Below are 21,376 nucleotides of genomic sequence, written 5' to 3' on the forward strand. Positions count from 1 at the left end.
CACGGTGACTCATAAGGCAGCGGGCGGAGCGGAGACAGCGATACCCGGCCGGAGAGCATTGTGGCGGAAGAAAAGAGGCTTTGTTCAGGCCGAGTAGTGACGGACTCACATGATCTATTGCTAAGTGGAAGAGACGCTCAACGGCGTTAAGACCGTTTTGAATTGTCACTTAAGAGACCTTCCACACATGTCAAGAGTTTTTATCAAGGTCGCGATGATTGGCAACTTAAACACTGTTATGTGTGACATAATTTATTATCTAGTTTTGAGAAATAACTAATTCAGGTGGATATTATGTTCAGGACATTGAAATGAACACATTAAGGACTTTCCTGACAGATCAAGGACATTTATATTTGGATCAGGAGGATGTCCTTTAGGTGTTTTAACATTATAAAATGTGATTGGAGGGATTTCTATTCTTACAATGTGAATGTTTTGTTTCCACATTATTTTAAACCATCGAGAGTCACAGGAGGCTCCTTTTATGACACCCTATATATTCTGTCCCCCTTCTAATTCAGCGTGCCACTCGTCCACTGACTTTCCCGTGGGATGAATAGGTCTTGTTACTGGTCACTGGGCATCTCTGCTGGCAGCGGTGGCCGGGGAGGAGGGGGTGAAGCTGTCCTGCATCAATGAGCCTGTTGATCAGGAAAGACCACTAGACTGGTAATGACACGCTTCACCGATCAGACGCGGAGAAAATAAAACTCCGCTTTCACCCCCTCGTTCCCATTTAAGCAGGACGTCCGCACCGACCTTCAGTCTACCTCAGATACCGACACCTGTCAGGAGTCTTTTTTTCCGGCTAAGGGATCCGACGATGGTTTGGGCCGCAGCTCTCGTCCTGGTTTTTCTTTCGCCCGTTACTCCAGGTGAGGGTCCGGCCCGAGTCCGTGGCCTGTATTCACAACGTGTGATATTTCTAAATTGACGAAAACTAATGCTCGCCAACATCTTTGCTGTGTTTTCCATTTCAGAGGACTACTGTTACGATGAGCCGCGCTGTGGTGAGTCACCCATGCACTGCTTTTACTACGGCTTAAAGAATATGATCTCAATGAAGAGAGATCATATGAAACTGCCACGATGTCCTCAGATGTTATTTAACTGTAATAACCCATGATTGTATACAATTTAACTTCTGTTACTATCATTGTGTGTACACTGTGTAGCTGTTCTTGCTTGGTGAACCCTCAACGTGAAGCAGCCGGTTCAATTTGTCTTATTATTTTCTCCTCTAAACCTCTCAGATTGGGTCATTTGAATAACTGTTTGGAGCTGATGAGGTTAAACTGTCGAGCGCTCCAGAAGAAAAAAAGCGAAGATGCGAGAGAAAAAACGAGGAAACGTAATCTTCTGCTACTGAATTCAACTTGAGAGGAGATCTTTCTGTTAGTTTCCAAGCTCAAGAAATAACTCTGTCTTACACTTTCATGCCAACATGGATGGGAATTCCTCAAAGTTGTAAAATAAACTTAATCTGCAGAGGAAGATAGTAGGATTTGATCAAAAGCTCTAGAACGGCTGTAAAATCTTGTCCTGTCTCGTACTGTTTCTGAGCTCAAGAATGAAACCTCCAGATTGAATGTTGTATAAAGGGTCATGTGGTTCCCTCTCCATCCTCAGACCCTTACGCGTGGGGGGACTTGTTCCCGTCTTGTCACCCTTTACTCGAAGAGCGTCACTCTCCCATCAATCTGGACCACCAGATGACCAGGAACGAGTCTCTGGGCTCTTTACACCTGGAGGGCTTCGACGAGATCCAAACGGGTCACTGGACCGTCGAAAACGACGGGCACTCTGGTGAATACCGCGACGCCGCCGCCGTCACGAAAAAGTGCATATGAATGTGCCGGCGATTACACGCTTCCGGTTGCTTCTCCCAGTCGTGCTGCAGGTCGGCGACGGCATGTCGGTGAGCGGCGGGGGGCTTCCAGATGTGTACCACACCGTGCAGCTGCACTTCCACTGGGGAGGCCCGGCCACCAACGGCTCAGAGCACACGGTGGACAGACGCAGATACCCGATGGAGGTACAGTATGGTCAGTAGACGGGCTCTACACGGTCACGCGGCGACTGTTGCGGCGGGCGGGCGGGCGGGTGCGGCGCGGCCGTCCCTCAATGTCTGTTTGTGTTCACCTCCAGATGCACATCGTCAACATGAAGTCCGTCCATCCCAACATGACGGCGGCCTTGGGCGATCCAACGGGACTCGCCGTTCTTGGATTCTTTCTGGATGTCAGTTTGAATGAAGCTTGTTCTGTGTGTATAAATATTCGAGCGTCACAGAATACACATCCTTATGTTCGGCTTTCTTCCAGGTCGTTTACGCAGACAACGTCCACTTTGGACTCATCTCACAAAAGCTGTCCTCGGTCGCTTACAAAGGTGAGAGAACGCTCGGAGGCGATTCCCTCCCGCCGGACGTTTCTAGTGTTTGTAGCTCTGTTCTCATCTCGGCTGTGCATCCCCCTCCCTCCCCTTCTTTCAAGGCCAAACTGCTAAAATCAAGCCGTTCCCGCTGATGAACCTTCTGCCGAAGCACAACATGAGTCAGTATTACCGTTATTCCGGCAGTCTCACCACGCCTCCGTGTTCTCAAGCGGTTGTGTGGACTCTGTACGAGGTTCCCATCTACATCTCGTGGTCCCAAGTAGGTCTCTGGTGTCTTTCGCCGACAGAACCCATGAAACTGGTTTCCTGAGTGCGCTAAGTAACGCTGTGTCTCGTCCCCACTCCAGCTGGCTCAGTTTACCTCACAGATCTTCTCCACAGAGGAGGATGCAGAGCAGGTGACGCCTCTGCAGAACAACTTCCGACACGTCCACCCCACCTTCAGTCGCATCGTCTCCGTCTCCAAAGAGGCCAAACTCCTCACGGGGACGTCCGGTGGTCCCCTCAGGTCCGACGTGTCACTGCTTCTGCTTCACATCGTTCTGCTGGGAAGCTTCATCGCTGCACTTTGATGACAGAAGTCGACACCGTGAAGCGCAGCGAGGCCACGCGACGATGGATTCATGGGTCTACCACTCGCTCCAATGACATTTAGATGATGACCAGCCAAGAATACATATGCAAATACAAACTGTGAACAAAGTACTGTAAAATGGTGATATTTTGCTAAATGTTATGATCGTGCTCTGCAGGATTAACTCGATTAGTGCGTTGATGTGCTAAAATATGTCTCTTTACTAACAGTTTGGAATAATGTGAATTGAGCATTTGTGTTTTTGGGTCAGAAATATTACAATGTAAGTGATGAAAGTAAAAGGGGAAAAAAGGTATTGTAGGTATTTGATCACGAATCAAAGTATTGGACAGGTATTGAAGTATTTTCTGAATCAAAAGTCAACATATTCAAAAACAAAGAATTAGAAAGACAAACCATAAAGATGTGTTTGAAGTATTTTCAGAATACAGATTTCAGCGTTTCAGTGAAAAACAAATACTATGTTCGGGCATTAAAGGAAGTTACTTTTACTAAAATGTGATGTTTTGTTGGCACAGTTCATCCCATTGCTTGTAAACTTTGTATGGAAACAATAAAGGTGCAGTTAAGCAAAAAGTGTAAACTGAGGAGTGAAATGTTTTATTACATGTTAAACTACGCAAACACAACAAATGTAAAAAAAAATAAAAATTAAAAAAGCATTGTAGATCAAAAAGTATAAATATATAATGCATCATGGGGCAGGTGAAATTCAGGGCGTGGCCTAAAGTTGTAATTTCTTTGACATGCATGACAAAAATTTATATAAATTACTTCTTCCAACATAAATACTAAAACTTTATTCAGCATGATAAAATATGACTTTATGAATGTTGTTCGTCATGCTGCACTGTGACATTTTAACGATTATGGACATGCTATAGTATGTACCTTTGTTTCAACATTAAAACATTGTTAGAACTTTTCAGCTGAACTAAATAAAAACAGAAATATTCTTTTGCCAAATTGTGAAGTAAAATGAAAAAAGTGTTTTCTCACTTTATTGCTGGGGACTAATATTACGTTTTGATTACTTTCGTTGAAATATTTTAATAATATTTATTTTTTTAAGTGTTCATTTGTGTCTCATGACGTCACTCCTCAGAGGGAAAAAGTGGATTAGACAGCAGCATGAGGGGGAGGAGTCGGATGCTGCTCCCGCATGGTCCTAGTGCCTCCATTTCCAATTGCCTTCTGAAAAATAATATTCTGTTTGTGTATCATTTTCTCATTTGCTCGGACCCACCGGCATCACTGCACATCCGCAGCAAGTAGAGGAGGAGGCGACATGGAATGAGTGCAAAAACACCCGCAAAAAAAACATGAAATATGGATTTAACACTTACACGTTCACAGTTCATTTCACTGTTCTGAGAGTAGTTGCTGTATTCAAACAATTTGCATTCCTCGTCTGTCATATTTGCTGTTGTTTTCATGTGGTTTGGAGAGGCGATTATGCAAAAAGGCTTCAGTGAGTCGTCACTGTGGTGAAGGTGAGTCAGCGTTGACGTGAGATGTTAAAATAACACCAGCAGCAGCACAGACCTGAACATCAACAGCGCTTCAATAACTACATGAGGTCATGGGTTTGAAACTAAACAAGACCTTGGCCTTGAGGTGACACACACACACACACACACACACACACACACACACACACACACACACACAGACAGAGAGACCACACTGGAAGCCATTCTCTCTTTCTCTCTCTGAAAGCGTTTTCTTAATGATCCTTTTTTAAATAATACACATTAGCAGCACATGGAGACCCATGTAGGATGTATGATACACATACTCATGACCTCTGTCGATGCAGATCAGGAGCTGCAGGTTTCCCCTGTATCAAGCAAAGCTTCAGTCAAAAGAGGAAATAAAGGATAGAATCAGGAGAGCTGCAGACTTCAGACAGGCTCGAGTCAAACTTACCGATGCTTCGTCACAAAGAGTTACCTGAGAGTTTACGCTCTAAAAGCCTGACGTGAGACCACAAAACCCATAAAAATTGCAAGTTTTGACTCAATAAATAATTGGAGCACAGGCTGTAAATAAGAGGTGGATTTCTGGGGATCAAATCCACCTCCAAGTCATAAGATCAGAGCATGTCCTCGACACACTTAACAGCTCTTTAAAATCAGTGAAGTCTGGTTGGGAGTCATTTTTATCAGATGGTTCCTGGATTATGTTGCTCATGAAGAATCCACATGAACTTTTACACAATCCTCTGCTTACCTTCGTGTGCTCTTGTACTGCATCCACCAACTGTACTGATGAATGCTTTCATTTGTTGTGACTGCTGGTATGAAACGTTGTGCGTGTGTGTGTGTGTGTGTGCGTGTGTGTGTGTGTGTGTGACAAGGTCCTCCATCACGCAGCCTGACACTGACTCATTGTTTGCTCAGCTGCTTTCATTCATGAAACGTCAGCACAAGTGAGACTGTGAGGTTATTTCAGATGATCTTCAATGAATAAATCCACTCGCAGCAAGTAAATTATTTTAATTTTCCATATTGTTGCTCCATGAAAAACAACCGCTGTTTATGGATGTACGCAAAATCGCTTTATTTCCAATTTTTCCTTTTTCCATACATTTGCCGTGTAATAAATAGACATGAGGAACAGGCTGACGCTTCAATCCTCTTCCCATGCCGATTCTGCACCGTTTTGTTTTTTTCTCCACACCGCAAACAACTTTTCATAGAATTTACAACAGAAAATAAAAAAACAAAACAAAGCTTGACACAAGCTGAATATCCTGCTACCAGCTCATTGCGCTCCTCATATGTTACATAGATCTCTGAGCTGTGTTCACGTAGCAAATCCCAGGGGAACAAAAATATATATATATATATTTTTATATAGTATTCACAGTTACTGTATGTACACATTTTAGGATTACAAAGCAAATGGGCAGAAAACGAAGACGTTTCTACAAGAAACAATCTTTCAAAAAGGGAGGTGGAGACGTTTCCTTTACACAGTGGGCCTTTTTGCTTTAAATAAACAACCCTTTTAAACCTTCAGATTCCTTTTACAGATCCCTGAAAATACTTTTAAATACTCAGTCTTTTGTTTAAAAAAAAAAAAAAAAATGAGAGAAAGATGCATCTTAAAAGTGTTACCCTTATGAAGATAAAAAAAAAAGCTTTAGATCTTCTGTACAAGTTATCATATACAATATAAACATGGTGGAAAAAAAGAAAATCGATCCAACTGAATGAAAAGCAGTGACTGACTTGGTCTTGAAGGAGGGGTATGATTGGCAGAGAGTAAAGCAGAAGTGCAAGCCTCGAGTGCATTATACTATTTTTTCCTCCCTTAATGAGATTTTAAAAGAAAGATCAACCCGTTCAAGATCAGGCCCCAGGAGGGCTGCTGGGTCGCAATAACACTTCTGTTTCGCAGGAAACGTTGAACACTGATCGAGTAATAAGTGTTATGGTTGAAGAGGACACGAACATGAGACGCTCGCCTCAGATACAGACGAAGGAGTCCAGAAACGTCGTCGGCAAACAACCGCGGCGGTGAGGGAAAGAAAAATAGGCAGCAATTCTTCACACATGCATGTTAACAGACTTCTGCGTCCGTCACCGGCCCGCTCAGAGTTTAACAAAAAAGACAATTACACATTCATATGGCACTTAAAATAAGGACATGGTTTTTCTTTCTTCTTCATGAGCGGAAAACTTTAGGAAATGTTTTCAAAACGCTGGATGCAGAGAGAGGAACCGATTACATTTTCAATTTCTCACTCCGCACGACTGGGCGCCGTACTACGCTGTGGCCTACAGGGGGCAGTGCACTCACTCTCACACGCAGGCGTGGACACACTCGCACTCACACACACACACACACACACACACACAAAGTAGATAGTGTCTTTGAGGAAACAAGAAAGAGAAGAGCTACAGAAAACAAAACGGGAAAACACTGGACTATCAGGAACACAAATGTCATTTTGAACCTTTTTATGTTGTTGCATAAACCAAAAGGAAGCAGCGTGATCCATCGTTGGCTCGGACAAGCAGGCGGGATTTCCAAATATCTCGGATTTTGTGGCAGGGTTTAACCATTTGTGTTGCTTGAATTCTTTCCACGTCAGTTTGATTTACGTCCAAGAAAAGCGGTGCAGAGGAGGTAGGAGCGAGAAAGCAGCGCCGCCGGGGCCGGACACTCCGCCGCCTTCCCGTCTGCTCAGATGCCCGACAGCGTCCTCTCCCGAAGAAAGGCGTCTTCCTGGCGGGCTTGTGCGTCTCAGCAGTGTTATTAGTAAGCAGCCGAACATGTGTTGTTTGTTTTTCTGTACCACGTGTCGTGTACGTAAAGCTTATGGAGACAAAAACGAGATTGTTTAAAAAGAAGTGTAAAACTGTACAAACCGGGAGAGGACGTGATGGGAGCTGTGCTGAAATACTGTCCGAGCGGAGAGGATGAAATGCTGCAGCAGCAGCAGCAGGTCAAGAGTTTGAGTAAGTTCTGGGTCAACGGCAGACATTTTTAAAAAAAAAAAAAACGATGCGTTTTTTTTTTTATTTTCAAGAGCACCATGAATCGTAAACAATCTAGAGTTTGATGTGTGAAGAGGGCCGTACGGACGACTTGCAGCTTTTCTTCTCCTCGATCCTCCCAAAAAAAAAAAAAAAAAAGAAAAAAAAAAAAAAGACCTTTCCTCTTCAGTTCCTCCTCGTCCAGAGTCTCCACATGTGCCGGTCTTGGAAACTTGAATGAAATTTTCAAAGGACAGCGCTTTTACAACCCGGAGAGGATCACAGCCTCACCTGGAAGGTTAATTCAGCGTTCCCCGACAGTTCTCCGCCCCACACAAACAGGGGATCTTCTCGTCCTCGATGGGGAACTTGTAGTCGTAGGTGATCTCCTCGTTGACATTAATGGGCTGTCTGGAGTAGATCACGATCTTCTTTTGAGACTCCACTGTGATGACCTTTGCATAACAGTTGGGCTGAAAGAAAACAGAAGAGAATTGTGCGGTTAGTACATTAAATTCATTTTCCGCTGGTTTGGATTTGCCTTTTCAAAAAAAAAAAAAAAAAAAGGAGCGTCACGCTGACATCCTCTTACATTGCAGCTGTGGTTGATGAAACGGGCGAAGTTGCCACACTTCGTGGCATCTATGATCGTGTCGTGGTCAACGCGGAACATGTAGCTGCTACCGATGCCCTCCTCCTCGTAGCGCTTCTCCCGCATGTCCGCGATCACCTGGGAGGATCGGCACTCGTTAGATTTCGGACTTCTGCTTTGAAATCAAACTAATGGCTTTGGATGACACACAATTCTGTCCACTTCAACCCCATCAATGTCCCTGAACATGACAGAATTAAATTATACTGCGCAACAGACCTTTTCTACGCAAACTCACAAGTTGACATAGATACTGTATCGTCGATCATATCCATCAGCCTTCATCATCCTGAAAGAGACATTTTGAGCGAGATGAATGCAACTAAAGAAGTCTCTCTCACCTGTCTGATGTTTTGTCCCACGTACTCTATCACCATTTCATCTGCGGCGATGGGCTCCATAGCAAACAGACCCCAGTCGTGGATGTGCGACTTGCAGAATCGGATCCTTTTCTTACGGAACTGAAAGAGAAAAGAGAAGACGAGCGTCAGTTGACATTGAATGAGGACGAACAACGCAGCGCCGCCTGTCTGTCTGTCTGTCTTGTGTTCTTGCTTAGCACGGTGCAAAACGGCCCAGTGGAGCAAAGTGCATTTGGTCTGTGTTTACCTTCAGCTGGTTGAACTTCAGCAGGTCACTGTCACACGCGAACGAGGACAACAACCGCCGCTGCTCCGAGCGCCGCTCCGAGCCGGCTCTGGTGGAGGCGTGGACCTGCGCAGGAATACTCATACCCTGCCGAGAGGAAGATGGGGGAAGATGGTGTTCATGGTTGACGTGCCTCTGAGGTTTTTAACGTGAACACTTTCACAGAAGTCGGGAAAAAGAAACGGGTCTAACCTGCGTGTCAAACGGCGTCTCCTCCAACTGCAGCTTCGTGCTCTGGAGGTACTTGATCTTGTCCTTCTTGTCGATCTTGTAGTATCCCTCGCTTCGCGCGCAGCCGGTCATGTGATCTCTCATGCCGTCGTCTCGTCTCCTTTTCTTCACCCTCGGGATGTTAGTAAGTGCGGGGAAGTCAAGGAAGAAACCACAAAAAAAAAGCCCTTTGGCCATCGCTGAGATGCCAAAACTAATTCTGACGCTCAACAGGATCTGCTGTACGAACAGCAGCCAAAACATTCCCAGTTTTCACCACCAGAGGGGGCTGCTATGTGATATACATGCTACGAAACAGCTGAGAGTCCTTCACTTCAAATGATTTGTGTGGAGCACTTTAAACTTTGACGTCTGACATACGTAGAGAACAACGTTACCGATAACATTTGGTGTAAATCTGCCAACCGTGAGCAGTAAAGGATATGAGGATGGTTGACCCACAGCGTGTCGTTGAGCCAGTCGTTGCCGTTATCCTGCTGGAGCATCTTCTCATACGTGATCTGCAGAAGCCGTATGTCTTCGTCGTCGATGCCTTCGTTCCAGATGTCGTACAGGATGGTCATCTCCTCGAACTCGGAGCGCGGGTTGAAGTACGGCCGGAGGGGCGAGGCGGCGGGGGACAGGCCGCCCAGCAGCAGCTCCTCCCAGCCTCGCCGCGCCCGCCGCGGCGGCTTCACGATCACAGGCGCCTCTTCTTCGTAGGACAGGAAGCCCTCCTCGTCAGGTAGGACCGTCTGGGGCTTCACCTCCCCTTCCCTGAAGTCCAGGCTCGGGTGGTGAGGGGACTTGGCGGAGAGGGCGGAGATCGTTTGCGCGGACAGGTCGCCAAGTTGTGCGTCGTGGGGCTCAGACGAGAGCTCCAAAGACTCATCGGCTGCAGAGACAGCTGGAGTCTTTTTGCCTTTGGGTCGCCCGGGTTTCCTCTTCGATGGGGCCGTGTCTGAAGGCACAGGGACGTCGACGGTGAGACCAGCCGGCAGATCTTCGGGGACACTGACCGAATGCTCCGCTCCGGCTGACGGGGCCTGGCTGGGCAAAGTGCTGATGGGAGGCTCCTTGAAAACGGGTCTCTCATCCAGGCTCTCAGTGGATATTTTCCTATTAAAAGCCAGCGCTGTGGGGTCAGGGAAGACAGGGGTGAAGGTTAAGTCTCTTCCTGGAGTGCGGGGGACTCCAGCGCTAAGGACAGGGGATTGAGCAGGGTAGGAAAAGGGGCTACCGGGGATGTGAGGGGAGATAAGCAAAAGGCCGCTGCCCGTCAGCGGGGCGTCGCCGCCAGGTGTGATGGGCACGGCGTCCGTGCTCTGGGACTTGCCCAGACTTCGGGTGCGTTCCGACAGGTCCCTGCCCGGCGTGCGGGGGATGTCCTCGTCTGTGGGGAGCCTGGCCCGCTGAGGGATGTCAGGCAGGGAACCGGGGGGCAGGTGAAGGAGGGATCGACCCTCCGCAGCCGGGTGAGGAGGGAGAGGGAGGCGCATTGAAGATGCAGAGACAGTTTTGGGAGCAGGTGTGTTAGCGTCTAGGCGGGATGGGGCTAATCGACCGGGGGTGACGGGTACTTCCTCGGGCTCTGCTTTACCTTTGTCTTTTGTCTCCTGGTCGCTGTCGGGCAGGGCGCCCGTGGGAGTGGGCGGCCGAAGGTTTGCTACATGCTCCTTCACTGCAGGAATGTTAACGTCCACACTGATGTCGTGCTTTTGGACTACAAGATAAAAGAAATATATTCATGGAAATGTATCATTTGACATTCATTTTGCCAAATGACAAGCACCTTTGTTTAAATGTTAGCGCTGCATAACACGGCAGACACTCACCTGGGATGCCTTTGGGGGATGAAGGCTTCACGTCCTCCTTCACCTCCGCCTCAGGACTCGGAGGTCTAATTTGGAGTTTGCTGCTTAGCGCCTCTCTGCTCCTCGGCTCCTCGGCGTCCTCTGGGACCGTCCCCGAAGGAGCGCACGGCGCCTTGGTCTCTGCCTTCCCCCCGTCTTCATCGGAGGAGGAAATTGAAGAAGACGAAGAGGACGAGGTGGTCCCTGCTTCTTTGCCTTCAGCCTCCACATCTTGTACTGCCGCCGCCGTCTCCTCTTCTTCCTCCTCCTCCTCGTCCTCTTCCTCCTCCGAGCTTAACTCGTACCCGGAGGAGTCTGCGCTTTCGGCTGAGGAGACCGAGCTGGCTTTGGAGGAAGCTGAGCTCTCTCCATCTGTAAGAAATGTGGAAGATCAATTATTAATTACAGGAAACAGCGAAACGAAATGAGAAAAACAAACAAAAACACTGTTTTGTATCCAAAGTACCTTCATCAGACGAATCTGAAGAGGCGCTCTCACTGGATGAGTCTTCATCATCACCCTCCTCGTCCGCACTCTCCTACGATAACGGATCATAAGAATGTTCACAAAATGCACAAATAGTCACATGAATAATCAAACAGATACAGGAGTAATGGCGGCTTACTTTTCCTGACGACAGCCTGTCCGTCGCCGGAGTTTCATCAGGCTCCTCCTCCCTGTCGGACAATGACTCCTCTTCCTTCCCCGAGGTGTCCACCTCCTCCTCTCCCTCGCTGTCCAATTCAAGCGGCCGCGAGTGCCGTCGCTTCGCCGCCGCACTGTCGGCGTCCATTTTGGAATCGTCCAACGGGAGCTCGGCTGGGTCTCGATCCCGGTCTGACAAAAAAAAAAAAAAAAAACAGCCAGGAGACAAATTACAAATTAGCGATTGGCAATTTCCCAACACCGGAAAGAAGAGAAACCCGGCGAGAGAGCGTTACCTTCATCCTCCAGCTCGTCGTCCACTGGCGTGGAGGGCCGCGCTCGTTTGTTGTCGCCTGCCGTCGCAGCCTCGGGCGGGTCCTTCCTTTTCACCTGAACACAACACGCAACCATTAAACACCAGCAGGCGGGGGAAACTGCCGTCGTCCACATGGACTTCAAGGTGACGGCCGTACCTTGAAGGAGGGCAGGCGGATGGCCCCTCGCAAACTGATGCCCAGGCCCATTCCCTCGTAGCCCAGCCCCTCGCCCTTGTTCCAGTTCTCCAGCAGACTCGAACCCATCAGGTCTTTGGGTTTGGGCCGCTCTTCCTCCTTCCCCTCGGTACCCTTCACTGGAGTCAACGACACCTGCGGAAAAACCAGATGGTGTTTTCATGCCGCGTAGTTATCGTATTAAACCCCGTTATCCGACTGAACATGTCTGCCTTCAGTCGACAGATCAATTTTCGTGAAGCAAACTGTGAATGAATCATGATCAGATATCGGTGGATTACTTTTCCAATTGATCGGGAAGGAGACGTCCTTGTTTAACTTGCTTGTTTTGTCTGATCAACAAAAGCAAAAGTGGTCAATTGAACAAGCTATAAAAACAGAAAAGAGCCGCAAAGCCTCCAATTTCCGTTTCTGGAAACCAATGAATTAAACAACGTTTAATTCACTTGATTAACGATGTTATCTTTGCAGCACTATTTTATCACAGCAACATCATCCTCTTTTTTTATTCAAACTGTTTTTCTGAATCATCAGCTCAGGTTTTATGGCACTTAAAAACGACGGAGAGGTTGTTTTAATTCTCCTTCTTTATTTACTGATGTGATGTTCTCCCTGAACATTTGTGCTGTTTAGTTTGACAAACATGGTTTCTATTAAAAGTAAATAATGATTATAATATGGACATTATGAGAATGTTTTGTCAAGTTACTTAATGTTCCCACACATACACACGTGTGGTAATAAGCTCTCATCTGTATCTTGGAAGGTGAAATGAATTACTTACCTTTGCAGAGTGTTCCTTCTTCTCCCACCAGTCATCAAAGGCTCTGAAAGCCACCACCTCTACCATTTTGCGGTTGAGGTCCCTCTTCATGATGGCCTTCAGCTCCTTGACAATGACCAGCAGCACACCGTCCACGGTGGCCTTGTGGGGGTCCTCCTTTTTAGTCTCATATCCAGGAGGAGGAACAGTCGGGTTGAACTTTGGTATACTGGGATGCTGCCACTGTTGCCCGGGTGCTGCTGCTGCCGCCGCCGCTGCCGCTGCGCCGGCCGCAGGTGTAGCTCCCATGGCCACAGGCTGGTAGGGTGCCCCGTAGGGCACAGACGCAGCGCTGTCCATAAAATGTGCATATTGATAGGGACCTCTCGTCTGAGCCATGCGACTCAGCATCTGCTGCTGCATCTGGAAGGACATGGGAACGCTGCTCCACTGTTCCCAGCGCAAGCAGTTCATCAGCTCCATTTGCACCAGCGGCATCATGCTGTGAGCGTAGGGGCCCATGGGCGGCAGCATATGGTGAGGCACTCCGGGGTGACCGGCCAGGTGAGGATGTCCCGAGACGGCGGAGTGAGCGGCCATGTGGTGATGCGAGAGCTGGAAGCCGACCTGGTGCGGGAGAGAAGCGAAGCCGGGAGGAGGCATGGGAATGGTCTGCATCGGGGACACGGCGGAGTTCATGACGATGCCCTGGCCGCAGTCTCCACCGCTGGTCGGGGTCCCGGGCATCTCATCGTCGGAAATCTCCATGTCTTCGCCCGACGACTGATGACCCTGCGTGAAAACAGACGACCAGTGAGGACTATCTGAGGTCAACATCACACGCTACACAATCACAACTGTGCAAACGCCATTGAATTATAAAGGCCTTGAGATAAGGACGAAAAGCTCTGGAAAAAAAGTTAGTAAGTGGACCTTGAGTTAAGAGACCTGCCCCTTTAGCTTGACAAATAAATCATGGGTGTAGTTTGACACGTTTCCCAAACATTTCTGGGGGGGTTTGCCTTACTTTCAGAAATATAAACATGTTTCAACACAAGCTGACATTTAAGAGTGTCAGCTGAGAAAATTTTACGCAGGAAAAAACTGAAAGTATAAGTAAACGCTGTGCTCAATACCATCTTTTAGCACTCTAATTTGGTCAGTATCAAAAAGCACAGAGGTTTGTGAATCATTCAATAAAAGCAACAAATGATCAGTTCAAAGTTTAGTCTCTAGGTGTGCACAGTCGCACAGCATGTTTCCAAACGGAGCCGTTTGCTCTGGGCCATAGTGGATGAATGTTCGTGCAACACTTGTGCCATTACACAACATATCCGTATTTTGAATGTTCCTTCCTGCTGTTTATTATCATAAAAGGATTTATGTCACAATTGCTGCCAGAATGAAACTAAGGAGAGTTCGCTGCGCACGGGAGTGGCGTCGTTATCCAAATGACCTGTTCGCAGTGCTTGCTTTGTGATAACTTGAAATGTGAGACATGAGACGCTGCGGCCAATCCTGACAGTCGAGCTCAGCAAAACCAGGAAGTGTGGTGTTGAATGGGGCTAACTGCCAAACCGTTTCCTCCGTGTGCGCGTGTGGCGAGTGTTAGAAAGCGGAAATAAGAGCGCTCAATTCCCCCACAGCAGAGCGGCTCTTGTTTCTCCAAGCACAACGCCAAATGCAGAAATACAACAGCACAGGCCAGATGGTGTTACTATGACTTCAAACAAGGAGAGCAACTTCATATGAATGTGAAGGTATTTGTGAGGCTGTGAGTTCAGTCTAAAACTTTTCATTTCTAGCTCAACTGTTTTACCTGTGTCAACAAGGAATTGTACATTTCTTACATGTGTATTCATAGACTGCTGTGCACACATAAGCACGTTTTACGGGTAAAACACTACATGTTGGTTCTTTGAAAATCATATTTGTACTTTGTGCAGAAAAATGATGAACACAGCAGCGGCCGACTGAAACAGCAAACACCTTTTTGTGCTGTCTTTAGGCATAGATTGAGAACGAAACTTCCTCCATGAGCCATAATGAGAAAAAAACAAACAAAAAAGTGAAAGTCTCCTACGAGCACCTTTCACTGAAACTAGACCTTAATTCCGGTGTCCCCAGTGTAACCGTCACAGCTGTGAGTACACATCAACGAACCAAGACTGTCAATGCAAACTCTATTTAGCTGCATTCTTTTGTGTGGAAAGCAACTTAACACATCAAATATGAAAACTCGTATTTCTCATGTAAACATAAGTTGGATGTAAATATAAAGAAAACGTGTGTCCTACCGTTTCAATGACTTCAGTAACGGGAGTGTGGCCTCGAAAATGTCCATCTTTGAGGTCACTGTTGCTCATCGTCTCCTGGACCGGAGAACTGATTCTCTTGACCAGCGAGGCCGTTCCCGGAATTGGCTCCTCGTCATCCGAGTCTGGCAGCGGGGTCGGACTGATATCCTCCAAGCCTGTGCTCGAGGGACGGGAGTTTTGCAGGCCACCTTGGGAGCCGCTAGTATAAGGGGGAATTGGGGATAGCTGAGAGGACGAGGAGGAAATCGGACTTCCCTCCATGCGCACCTCAGTGTCCGAGTCTTGCTCCTCCAGGAACGGCAGCAGTTTTGTCCTTTTCTCCTTGAGGAGCATCTCAATGCGGGAATCCAGGCTATTGCGCTCCAGATCAAGTGTTGGGGAGCCAGGTGAGGGGCAGTGCTCTGGTGTCTGAGGAGGAGGGGTGGTCGGATGGGGCTCGGGCTCGGGCGGCGGCTCTGGGATCGGAGGAGTTTCCGGTCTATCTTTGACGGGCAAAAAGTCCGTGGCAGCAGCAAGAGGCGGCTGCGGGGGTCGAAGGTACTCCCCCTCCCTTTGGGCTGGGTGATGGAAAGCAGGCTCCGAAGGAGGGAACGCGGGGGGCAAAGGAGCCTGGTAAGGCGAGAAGGCCGACTTGAAGTTGGGCGTAGCAGGGAGAGGCGGCGTGTAAGTGAAGGAGGGGGTGGTGGGCGGAGGCTCCGGTGGGGTGAGTTGGTGCTGTTTGAAGGGAGCCTGCTCGGACGTGGTACTTCTGTACATGTTGCTGCGGTACTGAGGCCTCTCCGGTCTGCGGTTGTACGCGTCCTGGAACTTGCTCTCGTGTCTGCGAGACTTGTAGCCTCCGGAGGTCTCGGGCCGGCTGGACGGGTACGCCGGGGTGGACTGCCGACTGGAGAAATTGGAGTCTTGAGAGAACGGCGTACCCGACTGGCGTGGGGTGTGAGGGGTTCCCTGGGACTGGGGCGTGTCCTGCCTCAGGCTGGAGTAGCCCGTCTCCTGGGACTGAGGAGTGGTGGAGCTGCTCGGAGGCAATGTCGCTCCAACAGCAGACGCGCTGCTCTCCGACAACCTGCGGATGGGCTCGCAGGCCTGAGGGGAGAGAAGCAGGCTCGAGGTTAATCAAAGGTGTCGCAGGCAGACATGCACAGCTCTGAATACTCTACCAGCACAACTAAACAAATGTAATGGAACATAAGGAGCAGCTGTATATCAATGCAGTCAGGAAAAATGACCAATAATGACATCTCCCAGGATACATCTTTTTTTTATCAAAGCAACTAGTGGATAACTCTTCCAGCACAATGCCGGAGGCTTCTAGTGCGATGAGGCCAAAGTGCACATTTCACTGGCTTTGTCATTTCAGTCACACAGGCTCTGGCCTGGATAACATTTCCTCTGCTCTACTCTACCACCTGCTGCGCTGATAAAATGGATTACAGATAAGGATGTCAGCTTAGACTGGTCAGTTACTCCTACAAAGTAACCCTGCAAGTCAGTGATCGCCAGGCTGACATTGTAAAAACTTGTACCACACTACAGTATGGTCTGACTCTCACTGACACAGTTAATGGTGTAATTTCTAATAAGCACATGAACAAAACATTGTTTTTACATATTGTTGAATGCATTTTTACCAGTAGGGCTTCTGCCAGGCTACGAGGGGAAACTTCCCGGGCCTCCTCTCCTCCAACAGGGAGGGTCTGCGGAGTGTAGCTGCCGTTCATCAGGAGCTGGAAGTACCTCAGGCGATTCTCACCTGCAGAGCAGTAAACATGCGTTGGTCTGATGCAGAGTAAATAAACTTAATGCCAGCATGCGTTATTAAAAACTAGTCTGGCAGCTGAACTCAAACTTAAACATTTGTAGATACACAAATGCAGTTTCCTTTTATAGTGCACAGTTTCCAAATATTTACAATAGGAGCATTACAAACTCATTTCATATAATTGGACCTGCCTATGTATATATGACTTGTAAACTGTAACAATCAGTTAAATAAATATTGTTAATGTTTGGTTGTTAATCTGAGAAGTTACATGTAACGGATACAGCAGATGTACTAAAAAGACCAAAACACGTCTTAAGACATACCACATCCTCCACAACATGCAACGTCTTGTTAATTACAATTCTTATTAAGAATATTTATGAAAAGAAAACTAATACATTTGCGGAAATAATTCAAAGGAATCACACTTGTGTAGCCACATTAAACTACACATTGTAATCAAAAACATCAGTCAGTATTTTGCCTTCATATGAACACCAAATTGACTTATTTGACTGCCAAAAACTTTTGCCAGTCAAACAATAATTACTGTGCATTGCCTTGAAGAGGAATTAATCTTGTTGGCATCAATCAGAAGCAACAGCAAAGTATTTAAATCTTAACACTGTTACTGACAGAAAGTCTAACGAAGATTTGAGTCACACATGCATACATACATACATACATACATACATACATACATACATACATACATACATACATACATACATGTGACTTAAAAGAAAAACAGTGAAGGGAAAAAGAGTCTGACAGTTTGCTTTGTGTTTGTTTACGGGTCTGAAATTATGCACAGAGGGAGTACACAGCACCCTCAGAGTCCCGCTTGTGGGAGCAGACTTACATTCAATGAAATTCAATTACCCCACGTTACCAGGCAGCACACGTAAAGGTACACACGTGATTGCCGCCCTCCTAATAATTAAAAACAACGTGACATTTCTCTCTCAATGAAGGGTCTTGCTGCTGCAGCAGAGAGAAGACCTGATCCTGCATAAATGTAGGTTACACATCTTTCCCTTGAATGACTGAATCACTGTTTACCTTTCGGGTCCAGCTCCACGTGGATGAAGTTTCCCATAACAGATGTCTTGTGGAGCGACTGCACGGCCACTTTGGCGGCCTTCACGTTCTCAAAAACAACTTTGGCGATGCCCAGGTGCTTTTTGTTCTTCGGATTGTACAAGATCTCCACGTGCTCGAGTTCCCCAAATTTTTTGCACATGTCGGAAAGAAATCCTTCTCGAATGTTGTCGTTGAGCCGGGCGAACGTCACCTCCTTCGGGGGCACCGGGCCGATGTAACACTCGTCGATCTGGAAAGCAGGAGGAGAGGGGGGTTTAACGGGACGGGGGCTTCCGGAGAGATGCTGCAGCGCGTGGTGCCGTTTCTGACAGCTGACCAAAAGTTAAGCGCAGTGCCGGAGGAGTTACGATGAACATGCAACTCCACTGAGCCGTCTGCACGCATCAAGAGTCGTGCGTCCTATTTGGCTTTCAACATCTCCCTTCCGACATCATCATTTCCCTCGACATCCCAAAGATGAGCGAGGGGGGTGTGTCTGCAACTTTTGACAGCCCCACTTTTCCTCATGGAAAAAGCTGGACTCAGAGTAGATGTATACCTTAAACGTCGGCACCGGTAGGTCCGTCTCTTTGTACTTAGTCCAGAGACGACCGATCCTGGGGTCTCGGACGATGTCCACCGGTGGTATCCCGGGGTTCTGTGGGAGAAAAGGGAGAAGGAGATGAGGGAATGGGACACTTACGTTATCCATACTTTCACAACTTCACGCGTTGCGGACTTGTTGCAAAGAAGTTTGGCACAAACCAAACGCGGCGGTGGGTTAAAAAGCCCCGAGAGGCGCCGGAGCGCGCGCCGTGGCCACCGCACCGCCAACACGGCCACATTGTAACCCATCATGGAGGTCGACTACTCGGTTACTATTGTCGCCCCCACCCCCCCCGGTCTCGCCGCGTTCAAAGGCGGTCCACTTACGGGCATGTTGAAAGTCTGTCCATCGTAGCGGTAGAGTTTGTGCTGTCCCTTCTTCAGCGCCGGGTCGATAATCAACTTGTAACTTCTACAGTGGTGACTCCGCTTCTCCGCCGCCGAGCCGCTGACGGGATGACTGTCCATGCCGTTCGACAAACCTGAAACGACAGGCAGCGACAAGGAGAGAGGAGCTATGGTTAGGCAAAAAAAAAAAAAAAAAGAAGCTACACACGGTCCCGTTAGCAGCCCACCCGACACACTTTGAAAACAGCCACACGATGCATGGCTCCGGTGGTCGGGGTTAACCCAAGTGGCGGCGAAAACGGGACCTAGCGTATATCCCAGCTACGGAAAACAGGCATTAGGACGGCTGGAGAAAGAGGGAAAAAGAACCAGCTTACTTGAACTCTGCTTTCTGCCATGGTCTTCGTTCAATCTGTTTTTCTCCCCTGGCTTGGACATGGTTCGTCCGATCGAGGGATTGTTCTCTAATTGACGAAAAGACGAAATCGCTTTCCTTTCGCCGCTAACATTACATGATTTAGCTTGAAGAATACTGCCTCCTTTTCGGCGAGAGCCAACACATATTGTGTGCCTCTGGTCTGTAGCTTCTGTCTCTTCCACAATACACCGCTAGGCTTGCCCACCGCCGACGCTAGCCGCACTTTCGTTATAAACTCATTTATATTTCTGCCGCTCATTTAATTGTACTATAACCTGGAATGCAGCTGTATCGTTTTAAACGACTCGGGCGATAATGTTCGTATGTATATATGTTATTATTATAGCCCTGGTCACAGCTCGACGTCGCTTAATCTCGAAACATTTTTTGTGTGGAATCTGTCGTCTGCATTTACCCAAATGGCAAACACAAGATAGACACAGGGGCAAAATCTCTTCTCAACTGCCCCTAAAGGCTAATAATAATGCTTCGGTCGCAGAGTTTTTTGGTGCACTTGTGGTCGTTAACAAATTCATGCATGTCGGGCTGTTTTTGAAAACGTAAACAATTACATGGTGACACCGCTGCTCGGCAGTCAGTTGACTGCTAATGTGATATTATTACCAGATTAACGCGATTAAAATACGAAACTCGGCTGGTAACGAGTTGTCTTTAACAGCCAGGCGGATGTTTATAACCGTCGGAATGCGGCCGTTGGTTCGCTGTCAATTAGTGTAATCCAGACTAACTAGTGCCAAGCCGTTGTGTTGGCCCTGTATTTAAAACAGCGGTGGAGTTTATAACTACACAATCTTAAACCCCGTATGGTTTTTAATTATTTTTGTAATGATATTTATGAACTGCATATTGTCGACTAAAATGTTTGTTTTTTTTGTTTTTTTTTTGTTTGACATTGCCTGGTGTTTTGCAGTGCTCGGGCAATTGGCTGGTTAACAGCGGCAGCACAGCGGACCAATCAGAGCGCAGCAGCAGAGGAGCCGTCTGCTATTAGAGGCACGGCTCAGGAGTCCTTCAACAGAGAGCAGAGAGAGGGGGCCGAGCGCTCTCGGCAGCCATTTTCCTGAAACAGGACTCAATGGCCTATATGGGTTTCCTTTGTTCCAAAAGGGATCTTACACTTGATTTCCTCATCTCTCACGGACTATGATAAAACTATGATTCCTCCTTTTAAAGGATTGAGAAGAAGGAAGAGAATGTACTGGATGTAATACCCTGTGACATCTTGAGCCTTTTTTCCTCTGCCTGGAATCCATCTTTGTCTTAACTAGGTCATGGCACACCCATATAATAGTATTTATATTTCTTAAGTGAAAAGAAACCAAATGTTGTGAATAAACAGTTGTGATCTTGCAGATGTTAAATTAGGAAAACAGTTAAAGTAATGTCTGATTGTTGGCATTGCACATATGGCCTTGTAGGGATATGAGTAAGTTCAACTCTTTTATAATCATTTAAAAATGTTTTGCTTATTTAAAAATGTAAAATGTGAGGCATGCAGTTACTGTTATTAAACATGTTTTATCTATTAAGCTATTATCTATTTGATCACATAAATGTTTGCATTTGTAATAGACAACTTTATTAAATATATTCACTGCATGCAGGCATATAGATTTACATCCTACAGTCCAGATTATGAGACACTGCTCCTCAAATGACAGAAAGCAGGCCATGTATAACGAGTGGCCTTTTGTAAAATAGTTTATTGTGCTGCCTGAAATTTTGACTGTTGATTGATATCCCATTTGCTTTGATTAATGCCTTAAAACACTTCCCTCTCACAACAGCAATGCTTAACAGTCATGGTGGCTTGTGTGCTGTAGATTACCACTCCTGCAACTGTGGAGACAATTTAAAGACTGATTACGTTCGTGCCGTCCATTTGCCATATAAGAACCAAATGCGTCCAAAGTGTAATCGTCGGCTTGACCTTTAAATGCATTTAGACGCCCATGTAGGTAGCCTTAAACAGTTTCTACAACGGTTTAAAAAAAAATAGACTGTTAAACTTCAGAGGAAACGGAGGGAAAACTATGGTGAAAATATTTACC

General features: G+C 47.1%; 2 protein-coding genes across 3 annotated transcripts; one reads left to right on the top strand and one right to left on the bottom strand.

Annotated features, from left to right (window-relative positions):
- Positions 1-607: 607 nt before the first annotated feature.
- Positions 608-3,555, top strand: car15 (carbonic anhydrase 15). Its single transcript, XM_068574429.1, has 9 exons — positions 608-672; positions 748-878; positions 984-1,013; positions 1,633-1,809; positions 1,893-2,038; positions 2,152-2,244; positions 2,328-2,394; positions 2,499-2,659; positions 2,748-3,555. The coding sequence occupies exons 2-9, from the start codon at positions 827-829 to the stop codon at positions 2,970-2,972; spliced, it is 951 nt and encodes a 316-aa protein (XP_068430530.1). The 5' UTR covers positions 608-672; positions 748-826; the 3' UTR covers positions 2,973-3,555.
- A 3,393-nt stretch (positions 3,556-6,948) lies between these two features.
- Positions 6,949-19,792, bottom strand: setd1ba (SET domain containing 1B, histone lysine methyltransferase a). Of its 2 annotated transcripts, XM_068573565.1 has the most exons (19): positions 19,264-19,792; positions 18,866-19,020; positions 18,492-18,590; positions 17,912-18,182; positions 16,716-16,837; positions 15,064-16,170; positions 12,788-13,558; positions 11,965-12,138; positions 11,788-11,881; positions 11,472-11,683; positions 11,312-11,384; positions 10,828-11,217; positions 10,593-10,715; positions 9,438-10,127; positions 8,975-9,141; positions 8,744-8,869; positions 8,476-8,595; positions 8,075-8,212; positions 6,949-7,955 (listed from the first exon to the last, which is right to left on the bottom strand). In XM_068573565.1, the coding sequence occupies exons 1-19, from the start codon at positions 19,322-19,324 to the stop codon at positions 7,782-7,784; spliced, it is 5,067 nt and encodes a 1,688-aa protein (XP_068429666.1). In that variant the 5' UTR covers positions 19,325-19,792; the 3' UTR covers positions 6,949-7,781. The 2 variants fall into 2 exon arrangements, with proteins under 2 accessions (XP_068429666.1, XP_068429665.1); XM_068573564.1 differs by having other exon boundaries at positions 9,438-10,715.
- Positions 19,793-21,376: the final 1,584 nt, after the last annotated feature.

The sequence above is a fragment of the Clinocottus analis genome, unplaced genomic scaffold (genome assembly GCF_023055335.1).
Source record: "Clinocottus analis isolate CAN_PGR_092001 unplaced genomic scaffold, fCliAna1.0.p SCAF_13, whole genome shotgun sequence".
In the NCBI taxonomy this organism is placed as follows: domain Eukaryota; kingdom Metazoa; phylum Chordata; class Actinopteri; order Perciformes; family Cottidae; genus Clinocottus; species Clinocottus analis.

Coding starts and splice junctions, on each gene's coding strand:
- car15 (XM_068574429.1), top strand. CDS start 827: ATGGTTTGGGCCGCAGCTCTCGTCCTGGTTTTTCTTTCGCCCGTTACT. Junction 1,014..1,632: donor TTACGATGAGCCGCGCTGTG/GTGAGTCACCCA, acceptor CTCCATCCTCAG/ACCCTTACGCGTGGGGGGAC. Junction 2,660..2,747: donor TCTACATCTCGTGGTCCCAA/GTAGGTCTCTGG, acceptor TCCCCACTCCAG/CTGGCTCAGTTTACCTCACA.
- setd1ba (XM_068573564.1), bottom strand. CDS start 19,324: ATGTCCAAGCCAGGGGAGAAAAACAGATTGAACGAAGACCATGGCAGA. Junction 9,142..9,437: donor GCTGTGGGTCAACCATCCTC/ATATCCTTTACT, acceptor ACTTCCCCGCAC/TTACTAACATCCCGAGGGTG. Junction 8,870..8,974: donor AGACGCCGTTTGACACGCAG/GTTAGACCCGTT, acceptor TCCTCTCGGCAG/GGTATGAGTATTCCTGCGCA.